Genomic DNA, 19,646 nt, shown 5'->3' with positions numbered 1-19,646 from the left:
GACTAAGGAAACAGCCAGAAAAACCTAACACCATTCATGGATTCTGGCTATCGACGCTACCATTAGATTTATCACAACTGCGTATTCTTTTGGTTTTTGGTTATTGTTGTCAGCCAAGTTGTAACCTGCTAGTTTTTTTATGGGATAGCAGAATAGGGCTGGAGAAGTTAACCAATGTTTTTTTGGTTTTTTATAAGGTTCACAATCCAGTAGACATTTCTCTACAATTTGTTATTTCATTTCTGTCTCTTTACAAGGAGTATTTAAACAATTTATGTGGTCTGTTCAATTGTGATACCTGTTATTTTCTCTACTCATAGAGGGGTTAATTTTTCACCAGTGTCTAAACATATCTTATACTAAACATACTTTGAAAAGGAAATTCGATAATAGACTTTTAAAATAGGACTGATGTTTTCCTTAATTCTAACATTATTTGGTTTCCCTCAGAGAAATACAAAGACTGTTTGCCTTGTATCCATTTTAAATTTACTGATTTCTTCATTCAGAAGGAATGTTTAGTTTAGTAAAAATTACTCTTTCCGTACTAGTTTGTATTTGGTGTGTTACATTGGAAGAATAATTTTTCATCTATCCTTAAAATGATAGAATCAAGCATAGATGTAGTTTATGTAGTATTTTGAGATTTCCAAGTTGAAGGATGACACAGATGTTTTAAAATTAAACCTGTTATTTTTCTGAAACTTTCAGACAGTGGATTGATAACAGGTATTGTCACATCCTCTCATTCTGGGGGGTGGGTGGTATAAACTATTTCTACAGTATGTTTTTTTTCCTGTTTTGTAGAGTCAACTTTTAAATAATGATGGGCACAACCCATTAATGAAAAAAGTATTTGATATTCATCTTGCTTTTCTTAAAAATGGACAATCTGAAGTGTCGCTGAAACATGTATTTGCCTCATTGCGAGCTTTCATTAGTAAGGTAAGGAAGAAAGCTTTATAGCTGTTAGTGGGCTTACTTCATGGCCAGTAGAAAAGAGGGGAAAGAGGATCATTGAGGTGATATCAACAAACCTTAACTACTGAACACTTTAAGTCAGTACTACCATTGTAAATATAGATGCAGAACAGCCGAATACAGAGGGTCTGACCAAGAATCTCCTAAAATCAGAACATGCTTTTTATTTCACCTTGTCATTGCTGGACCTTTTCCAGTAAGCTCCTTTGAAAAGTACCATTTTCATATTACAGCCTTGCCACCTTTCCTAAAGTATTATACTGAAGTCCTAACAGGTGTGGCTCAGTGGATTGGGCGCATATGGGAGGTAGCCCATTGATATGAATGTTTCTCTCTCACATTAATATTTCTTTCCCTCCCTTTCTACCTGCCTTACCCGCTCTCTAAAACTAAATAAATAAAATCTTTAAAAAATAAAATATTATGCTGAAGATGTGTAAGCTATTAGTGCATTCATGTATATATACTTTGAAAGCAGCCACTGAATTTTATAACCCCAGAGGTCTTGTGTAATATCTTGCAAACGGAAGACACTCAATAAGTGGTCAAATGAATGAGCCCTTCTATTCAGTGCTAATTGTTTCTGTGGGCTGTAAACTTTCCAGGCAACTTACCACATTAAAAAAAAAAAAACAAAAAACCTCAGGCTAGGCTTTTAGAAATCAGTATGACTGAAACAGGTAGCAAAGATTTATTTCTGATCTGCTTCTGATAGCTTTTGAATGTTGTAACAAGCATCATATACCAAGATGGAGTTAAAATTACAGAAAGGCACAGTTTAGGCCTTCCCCTCTGGTATGTATAACTCCAGCAAGATTTAAAAAATTGATTAATTGATGTATATAATAAGATAACTAAGACATCATTACATATTGCATTTAATTTTTATAGAATTTAGGTGGATTTGAAGGGTTTTTTAATTGCTATTCTTTAATACACTTTGTGAGTAAAGACATAAAAGGAAAACTGAGTTGAATATAAGAATCTTATGAGAAACTAAGGGAAGAAGATTCAAAAATAATTTTAACAGTTACTAGGTAGGTTCTTAGTGCTGTTAGGTGCTGTGTCAGGGATACAGCCCAAGGGCTTATTCTCCATTAGAAGGACGTGTGCGCACATACACACACCCACATCCACATCCGCATTCACACAAATACTGTTATAATTAAAGAAATCTACACAGACAACTGCAGTTGGGCAAAGAAGGAGAGGAAACACTAATTTAGCAAGTTTCTCTGCAGCTGTGGAGCTAGGAGTTAGTTGAAATGAAGAGGTAAATGGGGACCAGATTAATGTGTACACATTTTAGGAGTTAGATTTCATCTTTCAGGCATTAGGGAGTATTGAAGTAATGCATTTAGATTTGTATCAACAGAGAATTGTTGTGTACAGGAGAAAATATCTTTAAAAAGTAGTATGGAAGCCCTGGCTGGCGTGGCTCGGTGGATTGAGTGCCGGCCTGTGGATCGAGAGGTTTTGGGTTCGATTCTCAGTCAGGGCACATGCCTGGGTTGCGGGCTAGGTGCCAGGTTGGGGATGTGCAAAGGACAACCAATTGATGTTTCTTCTCTCCCTCTCTTTTTCACGCCTTCACCCCCTCTCTAAAAATAAACAAAATATATTTTTAAAGTAGTATGGAAGATGGATGGATGATGGTACTAAAGGCAGCAAGCAATAAGACTTGTTGCAACAGGCTAGATAAGGGATGAGGGCTTAACGTAAGGCAGTTGCAATGGAAATGGAGAGTCTGAGGCAGATAAACATGGAGAGGCTATAGAATTTATAGGATTTGGTTATCAATTTAGTGATTGTTTAGTGGGTCATGGTGGCTGATATAAAATATAAAGACTACATTTCGGGTAAAAGGTAATGAATTCTGTTTTGTGGACCTGTTGAATTTAGGGTGCCTAAAGGATATCCAGTTATGGCTGCTAGGATTGACAGTCGCTCTGCTCTGGAGAGAGATCTGGGTTAGAGAACTAAATGTGGAGTCATCGTCCACATATTCATCCATACTATATTTATTGAATACCTTCTGTCTGCCCAACACTGCAGTAGGTACTGGAGATACAATGGTAAAAGCTTTCAGTCCAGTGTGGGTGGGGAAAGAGATAGTAATTAGGATAAGTTCAGGAAGGAACCAAGGTGCTCTGATAGAGTATAATGATTTGTGAGAGAGATTTTTTTACTCGAGATAGGTTTGTCACTTTTAAAACGAGACCTGTACTGTGAAAAGGAGCCAGCCATTTGAAAAGGTAAAGGAAGAACACTCTAGGGAGAAGGACATGCATATGCAAAGGCCCAGAGTTAGGTAACAGGTAGAAATTCTGGGGACTGAAAGGCCCAGTTTAGCTGAAGCATAGTGAACTAGGAAGATGATCAGCATATGAGTGGTAATTGAAGCCATGGGAATGATTTAATTTCTCCTGGAGTGTATATAGAGGAAGAACAAATTTTAAAAAGCAGGTCAAGAGTAGTACAGTAGAGAAAAATAGCATGGAAGGAGTTAGAAGAGAAATCTGTAGAGGAGATTAAAGGGAGCAGTCACAGAAGTAGAAAGAAAGGTAAGGAGGAAGGATACCATGGAAGGCAAAAGGGAAGAGGTGTCAACATTATTATGAGATGCAGAGTGGTCTAACAAGAGCTGGGAGAAAAGGAGTCCATTGGAATTGACAGTTTTAGGACACTACGGATGATTTTGGCCATTGTCCACGTAGAGAAGTGATGTAGGTGGGAAGACTTAATATAGTGAATTAAGAAAATTACAGCTATGCCCTCCCATACACCTTTATTTCCATACTAGAATATCTTGTCCAGCAAGATTTGTTTTAATCTGGTGAAACTGTTGATGAGATTTCCTGGTTGCCAATAAGAAAACATTTATTATAATCATTCATTATCTGCATAACATTGCCCTTGGTGTTAAAATGATAAAAAGAAGATAGATTCCTACAACGTGGATTTAAATTCAAGATTCCCAAGAAGTGGTTTTTAAAAGATTGGCCCTCTTGCCCTGGCCAGTGCGGCTCAGTTGATTGGAGCATCTTCCTGTGACTGAAAGGTAGCAGGTTTGATTGCTGGTCAGGGCACATACCTAGGTTGTGGGTTCAATCCTCGATCCCTGATCCCTAGTCCAGGAGCATATGGGAGGCAGCCAGTCAATACTTCTCTCCTGCATTGACGTTTCTCTCTTTATTCCTCTCTCTAAAAGCAATGACAAAATGTCCTTAGGTGTGGATAAAAATAAAAGGTTGGTCCTCTAGCTTCACACTCCCTGCAAAACATCCATTGTACACCCTGAAGCAGCTTACTTCTTGCTTGCCTAGACATGTAAGCATGGCAGATTGTAACAAGTCTAAGTTATATGTATAGTTTACCTTCCACAAAGCAGACTGAATATATTCTCAAAGTAACAGCCACTTTGCTGTTCTGAGTATTAGATAGTCACTTTTGTACTTCCTTTCTATGTCAAAATACATTTTCTAAAGCATAGTTGACATATAATATATTACTTTCAGTGTGCAGCACAGTCGTCGTCGGCAGCCGTCCGTCTCGAGAGACGATGGTGTAGCTTCTTCAGAGTCTATCTGCACCGCCAAGAATGGCTGTGCAGTCCGACTCGGGAGTGACATGGTATCTGTCTCCTCCCGTGTTGAATCGACATCTTGCGATGACGCTGAAGCTACAGAGCCTGGGCAGGGTAATATGGAGGGTCTGCTGTTGCCCATGCAGCAGACCCCCCCTCTCTTCGCAGCTGAAGGGTCCAAGGGAAAGACGGAGTCGATACAGCTTGGGTTCAGGTGCGCCGCAGGAGTTGCCGGTGTTGACTACAACGTCAAACCGCCTTAGGGACTCCGGCTCCGGATTTTCTGTCGGGGTTTACTCCCTTAGCCTTTCCCCTGAAGAGGTATGCCGCAAGGCAGCGGAGGTTTTTTGGAGTCAGAGTTTTCCTTCTCTGATGTACCCTGACTGGAAGATCGAACCAGCGACACTTAGCTCGCAGGCCGACGCTCAATCCACTGAGCTAAACCAGCCAGGGCCTGTGCAGCACAGTGATTTGACACATTCTGCAGATGTAATCACAATAAGTCTCATAACCATCTGTCACCAAAGTTATGATAATATTCACTACTTTCCCTATGAAAAATGTATCTTAATTAGTACTGTATATGGGTAGAGGAAGCACATATATGTTTGTGTGTGTATACTTCATCTACACCTCATTTTGTTAAAACATTAACTTTACTTGCTGAGTAGGTCCCCACTATAATTTTCTCCGCATTTGGAAGTTCATAATGTAAAGAACTGCTTACATATAAAGCATAAGAGTAAGCAGTGCAGATTGTCCTTCCCACTTTGAAGAGCCCTGTTGAGATCCATCAGTCTCATTCATTAACTTAACTCTTATTGTCAAGAAGCTACTTATCTTTTTCTCCAGACAGGGCTGAGCTCTTCTCAATCTGTAGCATTTATAGTCAGTACTTCACATTTTAGTGACTTATACTGACTAGAATTGTTCTGTCATAGATACATGCCAGCCTTTATGTTTTTAACTAGAGCAGAGCCCTGGTTTTATGTTCATCATGTATCTTCAAAGCACCTAGCATAGTTTTAGGTGGGCATATAGTAGGTATTTGATAGTTGATTGGTTGATTTCTATTATTTGGTTTTCAGATACTTATTTATGTTTTTCCTTTTCTTTAGTTTCCCTCAGCCTTTTTCAAAGGAAGGGTAAACATGTGTGCTGCATTTTGCTATGAGGTTTTAAAGTGTTGCACCTCAAAGATTAGCTCAACCAGGAATGAAGCATCTGCACTTTTGTATCTCCTGATGAGAAACAACTTTGAATATACCAAAAGGAAAACCTTTTTGAGGACACATCTGCAGGTCAGTGAAAATTGAAGCTCAATGTTTAGCCTCTAGATCAAGATCTAGAACTACCCAGGCCAATACAATAGCTGTTAGCTGCATGTGGTCATTTAGCACTTGAAATGTGACTAGTCTGAATTGAAATGTGCAATAAATATGGTTTTTGAAGACTGAGTACCAAAGATTTAAATATCTCAATTGTTTTATACTTATAATATGTTGAAATGGTATTTTGGATATATTGTGTTATGTAAAATATATTAAATTCACCTGTACCTTTACTTTTTAATGTGGCTACTAGACAATTTAAAATTACATACATGGTTCACACTATATTTTTATTGAACAGCTCTACTCTGGAGCATAGGTGTTAAGACTGAGGACCCTTGTTTAGGTTCCAGGACTAACAGACTGTGTGACGTTGAGCAAGTTACTTCTTTAGTCTATGCCTCAGTTTCTTCGTATGTAAAATAGTGGTAAACATTTGTACCTACCTCATAGGATTGTTGTGAGGATTAAATAACAAACCAGACAGTTATTAAATATTCTATAACAGGTAATACAGTTTGTAGTTTTCACACTCCAGCATGCCGCATAAGTAAAAAATGAGAGAAGTCTCAAGGTGTAGAGAAAAAATGGGCTTTGAAATCAGATCTACCTGGGCTTTAATCGTAGCTCAGCTACTTATTCAGTACTGTGTAGTCCCGGCAAGTTTGTCAGTCTGTCTTAACTATTAGCCTCATCTGTAAAATAAGGCCAAATATGTTTCACCTTGCAGGGCTATCATGAGGGATAAAAATGTGTGTAGTACTAGGCACTATGACTAGCACATTATAGATGCTTAGTACATGGTAGTTGTTATTCAGCATCTCCATATTTTCTGCTTATTTGATGAAACAGCTCTGAACTAAAACACAATTTGGACTTCTTAGCTTAGTAGACCTCTTTTTTTTTTTTTTTTTGTTTTTGTTTTTTTTTTTGTTTTTGTTTTTTTTTTTTGTTTTTCAATTACAGTTGTCCCCTTCTCCCCCACCCAACCCACCTCCTCTCCCGCAATAGACCTCTTTTTAATATGGGAAATCCTTGGTCACATTTATGTCTTCACTTCCATAGTCTGCCCCATTGGAGTTGTTTTCTAGAGATGGGTTATAAATGGGGAAACAGCTGTAAGCAGGTTTTTAGAAATGTCATCAGTTATGTGGAAATCGAATGGATGTATATTCTTTCTGTAAAAATGTTATATGAGGGGTGTGTGCATGTGTGGAGGGATTAAGACAAAAAGAAAAAAGTCATGGACATGGACAATAGTGTGGGGATTGCTGGGGGTGGGTAGGGGTAGGGGGGTGGAGGAGAGTGGAAGGAGGAGAAATAGTGACAGAAGAAGACTTGATTTGGGGCAGTGAACACACAATATAGTGTACGCATGACTTACTATAGAGTTGTATTCTTGAAACCTGTATAATTTTGTTAACCGGCGCCACTCCAGTAAATTTAAAAAAATCTTCTATAGAGTTACTTTTGAATACCAGGTGTCACTTGAAACCATCTTCCCCCAAAACATTTCTGCAGTTAGTGTACCGGTATGCCTGAAATTCCCCATTGGGATCTGTTCTTCTGGATCAAAGCGTCAGTTCTCTCAAGTCCATTATTCAAATATAAATGAATTAATAAATGTGAAGGCTTAGAACCATGTCTAGCACATAGTAAGTACTCAAAAAGGGTTAACGAGCATTAATATGATTATGATCTCTTTAATCCACAGAGCAGTTCTGTAAACCAAGTATTATCTTTCCTGTATCACAAATGAGAAAAGTGAGGCACAGAAGGGTTAAATATTTTTTCCAAAGCCCCATAGTGAATAATCGATAAAGACAAGATTTACATCTGAAGCAGTTTAATTCTAGAGCCTGCATTCATAGCCCCTAATGTATCCTGCTTCCCAAGACTAGAGGTAAAGCTTCCAGCCATTAACATCTTAGCATGAATCGTTTAGGCATTCCTCAAAGATATTCTGAGAGATTAAAAAGCACCATCAAAGACTATTACATATACTGCAGTGTAAACTAGGTAGGTGCTGGTCAGAAACAAAGAAGGGAACTGAAGTGTTAGAGTTGGGAGTTTGGGACAATAAAATAGACCAGTGGAAAGGAATGAGAAACCATCAAAGAAAATGTCACTTATTCCCAACTTTGCCATAGCTACTACCTAGCAAACTACTCAAGATGGAGACATGACCGCTATTGTTTCAGTTCATTATTATGACACAGTTCTGGATCTAGCTGTACTATGGGTTTTGAAAAAAATTTCACATCTAATCAAGAAAAGTCCCAATAAAATTCGAAATTGGGACCTTTGAAGTTGCTATTGTAGAAGAATTTAAACCCCTTCGTGTCTGGAGAAAGTAGATTATGGTGGACCTGTGTAGAATCTTGAAACACTTTATGTGAATGTTTATGGGCTTATATAATGATGAAAATAGCATTTGTTCAAAAGATAACTGAAAAACAATGTTTGCTTCTTCCCACAGATAATCATTGCTGTAAGTCAGCTGATAGCTGATGTAGCACTAAGCGGAGGATCAAGATTTCAGGAGTCTTTATTCATTATCAATAATTTTGCTAATAGTGACAGACCTATGAAGGTATGTTCGCAATTCAAGTAATAAATTAGAACCACCTTCACTGTCAGGGAAGTTTACACTACTAGAGTGAAACTTACTGGATTCACGACTTTAGATAGAGTGTATAGAATGTAAGTGTCATGAGTGTAAGTGTCATGAAAGTGCCATGAGTGTAAGTGTCATGAGTCAAGGCTTTGTCTTGTACATCACTGTATCTCTAGCACCTAGAATACTACCTGACACATAGCAGATAGTATTACTTGAATGGGTGGATGATTGACTATACTGTGTATACACAGTTGTCATAGCAAGTAGGATTTGAATTTTCTCTGGACTTGATTTCTGAACTTACTCAGAGAATAAATGGACCTTTTCTTTCTAAACAGTTAACTCATTATAATATTTGCTAATTAAGCAGTGAGTTTGAAATTTCACAAAATCTCACTTCTTAGAGCAGCTAATCGCTTCCTGATCCATTGCCAACAGATGAGGAATAGCACAGAAAGGATTTATTATTTGATGAGTTTTAAGAATCATCTGCTAACTGATTGTGGCTTGCCCTAGAAACATTGGCACACCCAAAGACCCTGAGCTCCATTCCTCTTTCTCATCTGTATGCTTAAAACCTATTTCTTTGTTGTTTTATTGCACAGTGAGCATATTCTGATCTTCAGTGATGCATGTGTACAAGGGAAGAGTAGTCCTTTGCCAGTAAAGGACTTTTGTTCCCAAAGGAATCATCTCCATTCTTGGGAAAGGTCATCTCCCAACATAATTTGACGATATTATTTAAAATCTGAAAAAAAAATAAAGCTTACAGTCATAGCATTCTTGATGTTTGGGACATGTAGAATCTATGTAGCAAAAAATATTCCCACAAGAGCATTGCTTAGCCTGAAAAAAAGAACAAAAACACAGAGTGGTGCTAGCTGTCCTCAAGCTGGGAAAGTTTGTTTTCTAGCCAGTTCTACTGGTTCCCCAGGAGATAAATATTGAATATATGTCCCAACTACTCCCATGAGCACAGAAACAACTTCTGTCATTTAGGACCTTTTATTCATACTCGACAAATTTATTTTACCAGTTGTTGCCTTCCTCCATTCCATGTTATATAAAAGTTGGATTAGCAACTTTTTCCAAAGTAGATGGGGTCTGTTTTGGCTCTCCTTGATAGGGAATCCTTTTGTATGACTCACTTCTGAAATGACTTGATTTTATTTTGATCGGTCAGTCACTACCAATAAACCCCATCACAACAAGATACGCCTTTCTCCTAGTAAATAGAATCTTTCTCCTAATGTGTAAGAAAGGAGTTTATGTATATAAGTATTACTTTAAAGGGATAAAAAAGGCACTCTTTTTTTTTTTCCAGATTTAATGTGTTTTATTGATTAAAATATTACATTTGTGCCCCTTTCCCTTCCCTCTGCTCCCCCCCACCCGGTGGCCCCCTCCCTCCAGTTGTCCCCCCCTTTTAGATTATGTCCATTAGTTGTGCTTACAGTTCCTCCCAACCTCTCTCCGTCTATTCCATTCCCTCCTACCATGATCCCCAATTCCTATATCATCACCCTCCCTCTCCCCACTCCCCCTCCCTGTTGGCCTCCCCCCACTATGTTTCCCTTACCCACAGTTCCTTTTCCACTCTCGTTGCCTGTTTCGTTTGCCTTTGTTTCATCTCCCTAGCTTCTGTTTTTTAAACCAGTCCCTTTAACTTCTCATATAACAGTGGTTTGGATCTAATGAACTCTTTCAGTTTTATTTTGTCCTGGAAACACTTTCTCTGTCCTTCTATTCTGAATGACAATTTCGCTGGATAGAGTATTCGTGGTTGTAGGTTTTGGATTTTCATTACTTTGAATATTTCTTGCCAGTCCCTTCTTGTCTGTAGGGTTTCCCTTGAGAAGTCAGCTGATAGTCTAATTGGGACCCCTTTGTACATAATTCTTTTCTTCTCTCTTGCTGCTTTTAAGATTCTCTCTTTATCTTTAATTTTTGACATTTTGATTATAATGTGTCTTGGAGTGGTTCTCCCTGGGTCCAGTCTCTTGGGAACTCTCCTTGCTTCCTGGATCTGCAAGTCTATTCCCTTCCTCAAGTCTGGGAAGTTCTCCTTTATTATATTTTCACTCAATTTTTCAAGTTCTAGTTCATCTTCCTCATTCTCTGGCAAACCAATGATTCTTATGTTGGGCCTTTTATAGCTGTCCCAGAGGTTTCTGATCCTCTCATTGTTGCTTGCCATTTCCTCTCGCTGCATTGGTTGACTGCTTGTTCCTTCTCCATATTCCAGTTTGTTGAAATGGACTCTGGATTCCTCACCATCTGTCTCGTATGTGGTTTTGTTCCTTTCGTTATGAAAGTTTTTCGCTTCTTTCATATCTTTTTCCTGCTCTTTTGTGAATTCTGTAAGCCACCTGATAACAATGGCCCAGAACTGAGCCTCTGACAGGTTTCTTATCTGTTCATCTGTCAGGTTCTCTATCTGCTGCCTGGTGAGCTGCACCACCGGGATCTCTATAGTTGTCTGCCACATTTTGACAGATGCGTTTTGTTTTCCTGGGCCGGCTGTCGGGGGCAGGGGGCAGTGCCTGCGTACGCGTCACAAATCAGCGACCGCGGGCGCCTGCCTGTCCGCGACCTATTTCGCCGCCCTGTGGTGCTTTCTGTGGGGGCGGGGGTCCAAGATGGATTCACACAGTTATTCAGCTAGGAGACCGGGATCCGTCCTCCCGCCCCCCTGGGCCTCACTGTTCAAGGCGATGCTGCGGCTGCTCCCCAGCGCCCGGAGTCGCGCACGCCAGGGGCTTGATTGCCTCCAGGATTTTTCGCCGCCCCGCCCCGCCGCTCCGCAAACAGCTTTGCCTTCTTTAACTCTTTCTTACCTGCCCAAATGGCACCGCTGGTTTATAACTTCATATGTTGGGCTTCCGTGTAGCTTTATTTTCTGGAATTTCTAGTTATCCTTTGTTTTAAAGTAGTTGTATTCCACTATAGTTGTAGAGGGAGACCTAGCGTGTCCGTCTAAGCCTCCATCTTGGCCGGAAGTCAAAAGGCACTCTTTTTATCAGTTTTTAAACCAAGCTCTGGTCAGTTGTATTGAAGAAAATTTTTGCATGATTTACTTCTCACCAGTGTGTTCTGGCATGCTTCTAATGATACCGGGATCACCTGGATCAGTGACACCCAGTGTGCACACTCTAGTATTTTCCACACTGTGCCCCATTCAGTGTTACTGCCGCGGTGGTGCCAGGCACCAGTCTTGGCCAACATGGCATAGAACTCTAGCTCAGATTTCCTCGAGGCTGGACAGCTGTTGGCGAAGAGGAGCAGTTTTGCTTTGCCCTGTCCGATTACCTTCCCAGTCCGCTTGTACCCCAGCGTGTCCTTCCCACTTTTCGTAACCAGTGGAGCCTGGAGCCGATCGATTTCAGTGACTTTTTCACCCTCTTTGCAGCCACCACCTATCCTGCCTCAGGTGTGGGGTGGCCCCCAGCTGAGAGCAGCCCCCGAGATGGCCGGGAGGCAAGAAAGGAAGGAGAAGAAAGCACTTTTAGAAATGATTTCCTCTGCACTTGGTTATATTCACATTGGAAAACTCCCTAACTCCTATATTCATCCCTTATTCATCTTCTTTAACCATACAAATACTTGTGATTACTCAGTGGCATTAAGAGAAAGTGATGACTATCTTAATGGCCATAATAAAGCGCAAACTAACTTACTGGTTGTGGGAGACAAAAACGACACGTTGAGAGAGGTTAATAGTCTCTTTAAAGTCTTTAAAGTGTTCTGATTTTGTAACCTCTAATTTGTGTAAGTGGACACTTTTGTACTATGGTTTTCACCTTAGTGTATGAGGTAGTTGGTGGATGGGGTGGGTGTGCTTGTCATTTTGCAAGAGGGGCTGATATCTAGCTCTGGAGGCAGACTACCTGGGAGTAAATTCTGTCTCTACCACTTACGAACTGAGAGATTTTAGCTAAGCTACTTAACTGCTGTGCCTCTCAGTTTTCCATTGGTAAAATGAATTCTGATAGTACTTAACTCACAGCGTTGTTGTAAAATTAAAAGGTGTAAAACACCTACACCACTGCCTGGTATAAAGTATACTGTGAATTTTTAGTTACTATTATAACTAAAATTACACAGTAAGGTGAACATGGATTGCGCTCATGGCTTTAGAATTCAGTGGAGGAGCTGGGGTTCAAAGCCAGGTAGTATGGCTCCAACACCTGTGCTTTTAGGTGTTGCGGACATACTGCCATCAAGTTCAGTGCCTCTGAAGCCTGAGCTAGATATTTTAAAAAGAATTAATTTAAAGTTCTTTAGACATGTCTCATGCCAAGAGCCAAGGACCAAATACCAAGAACCATAACAAGGATTAAAAATCGGATGTTATTCCTAGGATTGAATGCCGAGGCTTAGACTAAGCACATTGATAATATTGATAAACATGTCTTTTTTTGTTTTGAAATTAGGCAACTGCTTTTCCTACAGAAGTCAAAGATTTGACCAAGAGAATTCGTACTGTTCTTATGGCCACTGCTCAAATGAAGGAGCATGAGAAAGACCCTGAAATGCTAATTGATCTCCAGTATAGCTTAGCCAAGTCCTATGCAAGCACCCCAGAGCTCAGGAAAACCTGGCTTGATAGCATGGCCAAGATTCATGTGAAAAATGGAGATTTTTCAGAGGTAACTACTTAAGGTTTTGTTCCAAATACAACCCTGCCAACTCTTGGAGCACATTCTAACTTTTTTTCTTTGACATCCTTTTTCAGGCAGCAATGTGTTATGTTCACGTAGCAGCTTTGGTTGCAGAGTTTCTTCATCGAAAAAGTAAGACATTTCTGTTATTAGAGATGGGGAGAATTTCAGTTAGCACAGTAATTTTTATCTTTGTGGCTTGCAACTACTAATGTGATATAACTGAGCTCTGAAAAATATGTTCACCTTTAGCCTTATTCAGTGTTTAACAGAAGTTGTTCTTTAAAAAAACTAGATTGTTCATTTTGCCTTCTGCTTTCATTAGGAGTTAAATAGCACAGGGCCAAGCCTGATACCCAATGTTTATTTTCTCCCTGGAAGTCTGCCACAAATGAAATTCTTCTCAGGGCTCATGAGAAGCTCTGGATAATACCAGGCACTTACTTTCTCCTCATCTGCCTCAAGTTCACCAACAACTCACCAACAACTGCTCATAGATTTTATCTCCACAGCCACTTTAATGCAACAATACCTTGGCATTAAAGGGAGTCAGCACATCAGCAAGATAGCCAAATAAGACATCCCTTGTTTATATCCACCCTCAGCAACAATTTGGCATCCATTCATGGACAGAATTGCCTTGGTTGAAGCTTTGGATGGATCTAGCACCACATGCCAAGGGACTTGGGGGGAATGTTTACCCACCTCTGCGTCAGATAATATAGCAGGCAGACCTTGGTCCTGGCTGTGGATTATGCCCCTCAGCTTCAGTCTAGCAGTCCCTGGATAATACTGTCTTAGATAATCACCCATGGACAAGAGAGTCTTGGTAGAAGTCCAGGAGTCCAGTGGAGAAATTCAAGCATGCCATTGGAGAATATATATATAAGTTTAGATGCCTTGGAGAAGGTAAGAGGAACAGTTTGACTTTAGTCGTGTCACCCCTTCTCCAAGGTGGAGTAGCTCAGTGCCAAGAAAGACCTCTTTCCTGTGGTTTCTTCCACAGGGAAAAGGGAAAGCATGTGAGCAGGTACCTTGCTTCCCCAGCTGTACAGAATATTGCCAAAGAGGCCCAATGCTTGTGAGCATCATGACTGGTGGGGGCAGGAAGAAACTGGGAGAGTGGCAGGTAGGATTCTCAGCGGGCATTAAAGGGACACAATTGTTCACTATTAAAAAGCACACCAATAAGCTGCTAGGGACATTTAGCCCATGGATCCCTCCAACTGGCCCATAAGGACCCTCAGTGCTCCATGTGCCTTGACTACCCATCTCCCACCCTGATGGTAGCAGAAGCATGCTTTAGCCGACAACTGGTGAGCACATGCCAAAAGTCAGTCAGAACATGTGGGCCAGAAGAGACCACAAACTTGAACTTTAGTATCACTCTTAGGAAAGCAAGAAGGGAGGTTGTTGGCACCTGGCCCAGTGTGTAGCGTGATGGGGAGATGGCATACAAGCTTAAGAAGTCTGCCACAAGAAAGAACAAGAAGTGTGGAACAGATGTATCCATAGAAGGTCTGTGAAAGCCCTGGATTCCCTAGCAGGGCAGTTGGAAGGCATTTTTCTCTCTAAGTCAGTCAGTAAAGAAGGTCAGAAGTGACTGCCACTTCAGATGTGAAGACAGCAATGCAAGACTTCAAGAAACATGAAAAATGAAGGAAACATGACCTCACCAAAGGATCACAGTAATCTTCCAGTAACCAAACTCAAAAACATGGAGATCTATAATTTACCTAATAAAGAATTCAAAATAGCTGTTTTAAGGAAGCTCATTGAGTTACAATAAAATAGGAAGAAAATTCAATGAAATCAGGAAAACAATACATGAACATAATGAGGTTAAACAGAGATAAAAATCATTAAGAAAGAAGCAAACAAACTCTTGAGCTGAAGAACACAATGAAGTGAAAAATGAAATAGAGAACATTACCAGCAGGATCAAGCAGAAGAAATAATCTGTGAATTAGAAGGGAAGACCTTTAAAATTATCCAGTCAGAGTAAAACAAAGAGGAAAGAATGAAAAAGAGTGAAGAAAGCCTATGTGATCTATGGGATTATTAGAGTCCTGTAAGGAGAAGAGAGGGAAACAGAAAGCTTATTTAAAGAAATAATTGCTGAGAACCTCCCAAATCTGGGGCATGATTTGGACATCCAAATTCATGAAGCACGTAGATCCCCAAACTTAACATCTCTAAGACACATTATAATAAAACTCAAAAACTAAAGGCAACAAGGGAAAACAAGGTTGTAATTTATAAGGGAACTCCCATAAGGCTATCAGTAAATTTCTCAGGAGAAACCTTAGCCAGGAGAGAGTGGGATGATATATTCAAAGTGCTAAAAGAAGAAAAACTGCCAACCAAGAATATTCTATTCAGCAAAGCTTTCCAGAAATGAAGAACAGATAAAGGCTCTCCAAGGCAAACAAAAGCTGAAGGAATTTATCATCACTAGACCTGCCTTATAGGAAATGCTGAAATAATTTCTTCAAACTGAAATAAAGGGAGGCTAATTAGGAACACAAAAACACGTGAAAGGGACCTGTGTGAATGGGTAAAAATGTGTGTGCGCATACACATACATACACACAGAACACTCTTCAGCCACGAAAAAAAGGCATTCCTGCTGTTTGTGACAGCATGGATAGACCTTGAGGGCATTGTGCTAAGTAAGTTAGACAGCAAAAGACTAATACTGTATGATCTCACTTAATGTGGAATCTAAAAAAGCCGAACTTGTAAAACCAGAGTAGAATGGTGGTTACCAGAGGCTGGGAGAAATGAGATGTTCTTCAAAGGGTACAGACTTCCACTTGTAAGATGGACAAGTTCTGAAGACCCTAATGTACACCATAGTGATTATAGTTAACAGTGGTATTATATACTTGAAAGTTGCTGAGAGAGTAGATCTTAAATGTTCTCCCCCCCTAAAATGTTAATTATGTGTAGTGATTAACACACTGTTAATTTTGCAATGTATGTGTGTATCAAATCAATACATACACTTTGAGTTTATGCAGTGTTATAAATAAAAAAATGATTGGCAATGAACATTGCAAAGAAATCTCTATCTGTCATAATGGCTAAGCTGCTTCCTTTAAGGCAGTTAAATAAGTAAACTTAGGTCAAAATGAAACTATCTTGCGGGAGTCACATCACTCTGGTTTTGGCTATGAGAATACAATTGTGTTTTGTTTTGTTTTTTAATTACAGAATTCCTACTTGTAACTATTTATCTTTCATTTCACATCTAAGGCTCAGTATCTGATTGCCTCATTTAATACCACTCATGTGGAGAATCTTTTTCTAAAAAGTCTTCCCAAACATGAATGGTATCATGATTAAAATGTAGATTCATTTTACTTATATTTAAATGAACACTTTATGTTTGATACTGAATTTTTTTCGAACAGTGCATTTGTTTGAAGTTGGTGTAGTCTAGTTTTCTCCTTTTGGTACACATATGGTTTTAAAACAGAGAAAAAGAATATGAAAAGAAGGCCCTACATTACTGGTCTGCCTGTGAAATTACAGTAAAAGTAAATATTGAAATTGAACACCTGCGGTTCCAAATAAACTAACAGATATGAGAACCCTCAACACAGTACTAAATAAAACTTAGGTGTATCTTTCAGAGAAATTGGGTTGATATTATCTCATCTTTTAAATTAGTAGACATTTAAAATAAAAGTTTTATGTCCACCAAATATAAAACTATACTCTTTAGATATTGAAATAGTTAAATATATTAAAATATTTCCTAGAATTATTTTTCACAAATTCGAAAACCTTAAAACCAAGCAAAAATAAAACATTTTTTATCTCTATTATCCTTAAGCTTTAGAACTCTAACTAGAATTAGACGAAAAGGCAACTAATATAGAATATATGTGTTGCTGTGATTTTTGAACTAATCATTTAAATTTTTATTTCATAATACCTTCACAGTTTTTTAGAATTTATAATTCATAGAAATCAAAGAACCCTTGTGTGAGTAGGAAAAAATTATATTTTGCATTTCAAACAAAAATAACGTTAAGTTTAAGAGAAGTTTGCATATTTGTTTATAGGTGCCATCTATTTTTAAAGCTGGAAAATTCTACTTGCTTGAAGTAGAAAACCTTATTCTAAATGGTGGCAGTAAGAAAATCCTCAGGCTTCCCCCCCCCATTCTATTCAATCATTCAAATGTTCCAAAACACCTTTTGTTAATTATCTGATCAAGCTATGATAGTTATGCAAAAGTAGGCTACTAGATTAAGACAAGTTAAAAACTTGTCCAGTCTGAGAACTCCATGATCTAGATAAGACCTGGCTATTCCCAGAGTAAATAAAAGTACATTTGAGTGCAAATCTGAAGAGAAAGTTTTATTTACACTTTTAAGACAAATTTATTTAACAAAAGTGATTGAGCAATTCTGGAATCCTTTGTTTTCTATCATTAAGTGTCCTATGATAATGAATACAGAAAGGAAGGAGAGATAGCAATATTATAAATCTTTGGCATTTCAATTGCCAAAAATGTTGTGTTTTCTTAAGTCTTATGCCATTTCTCTTGAAGTCATTCATTTTATGCAGCATTGCTGAAGTCATAATGAAATGAAATACTGACCATCTGACACATTGGTGACATGTTCTCCTGTGTAGACTTTATAAGAGAAAGAAAGTTTGTCTTACTGGGTGGTGCCTAAACAAGCAAGGGCTTGGGCCCTTGGCTCCAGGGTTGACCACAGATCCTTTTGCTCATGTTTCAGACACTGAACTGAAAGGGAAAGGGAAGGGAGGTGTACAGTTCTCCCTGCCCCACCTCCAGATTCATACTTCATTCAGACAGACAGACAGCTCTTGTTCTTTCTACCAGAGAGACCTTACATTCTCTTTCTTTTACCAAAGTTACCTTGAAGTGGTGATACAGGATGTTAGTTATTCCTACCCCACAAAATACAAAGTAAAAAATAGATCTTTTGACATGATCATGTGATTTTTGTCCTTCATTTTGTTTATGTGGTGTATTACGTTTATTGATTTGCAAATATTATACCATCCTTGCATCCCTGGGATGAATCTCACTTGATCATGGTGTATGACCTTTTTAATGTATTTCTGAATCCTGATTACTGGTATTTTGTTGAGGGCAAAAGGGGAAAAATTGGGACGGCTGTAATAGAACAACAATTAAAAAATGATTTAAAGGGATCAATTTTTTAAGTTTTTTTAAAATTGATTTTAGAGAAAAAGAGAGGGAGAGAGAATGTGTGTGTTAGTTGTTCCACTTTTTATGCACTCATTGGTTGATTCTTGTATGTGCCCTGACTTGGGATCGAACCTCTCAACCTTGGCGTAATGGGACAACACTCTAACCAACTGAGCTTTCCGGCTAGGGCCAGTCTAAATTTTTTTTTATTTCTCTTTTGTCTGAGAATCTAAGAATGTTCCTAGGTTTCATTCTCTAGAATCTAGGCTTGATGTAAGTTGTCCTGAGAGAGGGCAAAACTTTTCCCCAGGGAAGGCAAGAGTCAAGTTTCTGCATTCTCCCACCACCACATAGCACCCAAGGTTCAGCAAAGCTTCAGACCTGTAGGGCTCCTCCATGAACACTGAAAAAGAAAATTTCTTTCCCAGAGAGTCCATTATTTTCATTCCTTATAACGTACTGTTGATCCCTTTCCCAAGCACTCAGAAGCTGATAGCTTAAGTTCTATGAAACTTTAGTCACCAATGCCTTCCCGGTCACCACTCTTTTCCTTTTGCTCTCTGCTCAGGACTCTCATCTCTTACTCTTCTTCTGACTAGCGGTCTTATTTTATCAAGGTTGGACAGCTTCCCCATCCTCCAAACTCCTCCCCGCTTTTTTAATGGGAAAATATGTGCTCAAGGTAGTGATCTCTATTTGGACAGTTTGCATCGTGCTTTCCCTAGAATAGCAGTCAGGAATACAGAAGCTGCAACTATCTAGGAAGGGCAAGGACAGGCATCCAGGTTGCATACCCAAAAGGCTGATAGACTCTCCAAGATCACCTTGTATAATGCTACATGAGATCTTTCAAACACATGCCTCCTTCTCTTGGGATATATACACTGACCACTTCTAGATTCAGTAACTTGTTTCATCTGAAATTCTTTCCAGGACTAAAGGGAATCAGAATTTTCCCCAAATATTTTCAAGACTCTTAACAAACAAAAGGGTTCCCATATCATTGGATAGTTTGGTGGGTTTTGATAATTTAAGCAAACAAGGAGATGTAGTCTCTTCTAGGTAGAGAGATGTCCTTGGGTGTAGGAACCACGATAACACACTTAAACTAAAATAGTGGACTCTGGAGCTGAAAATCCACACTAGAACTCTTTATACCAAATGATGCAGACACAACCTCTAACGGCAGGTGTTGACCCATTTCTGAGAAGAAACATGATTACCCTCCTACAAGGCTCTCTCCCACGATACTTTAGCCTCGCCTGATCTC

The 19,646-nt window shown here is 39.1% G+C and overlaps 1 protein-coding gene across 2 annotated transcripts in view; it reads left to right on the top strand.

The window, feature by feature from the left end:
• Positions 1-19,646, top strand: part of DOCK11 (dedicator of cytokinesis 11) — a 206,918-nt gene that overhangs the window by 146,079 nt on the left and 41,193 nt on the right. For both annotated transcript variants that reach the window (XM_090265104.1, XM_090265103.1), the window contains 5 exons: positions 808-945; positions 5,686-5,868; positions 8,378-8,491; positions 12,952-13,167; positions 13,254-13,311. In XM_090265104.1, the coding sequence (XP_090121230.1) occupies positions 808-945; positions 5,686-5,868; positions 8,378-8,491; positions 12,952-13,167; positions 13,254-13,311 (709 nt within the window). The remainder of the gene's footprint in view (positions 1-807; positions 946-5,685; positions 5,869-8,377; positions 8,492-12,951; positions 13,168-13,253; positions 13,312-19,646) is intronic.

This window comes from Furipterus horrens, unplaced genomic scaffold (assembly GCF_987537825.1).
Source record: "Furipterus horrens unplaced genomic scaffold, mFurHor1.1.pri manual_scaffold_17, whole genome shotgun sequence".
NCBI classification, from domain to species: Eukaryota; Metazoa; Chordata; class Mammalia; order Chiroptera; family Furipteridae; genus Furipterus; species Furipterus horrens.
This window is presented reverse-complemented; position numbering and strand designations above follow the sequence as displayed.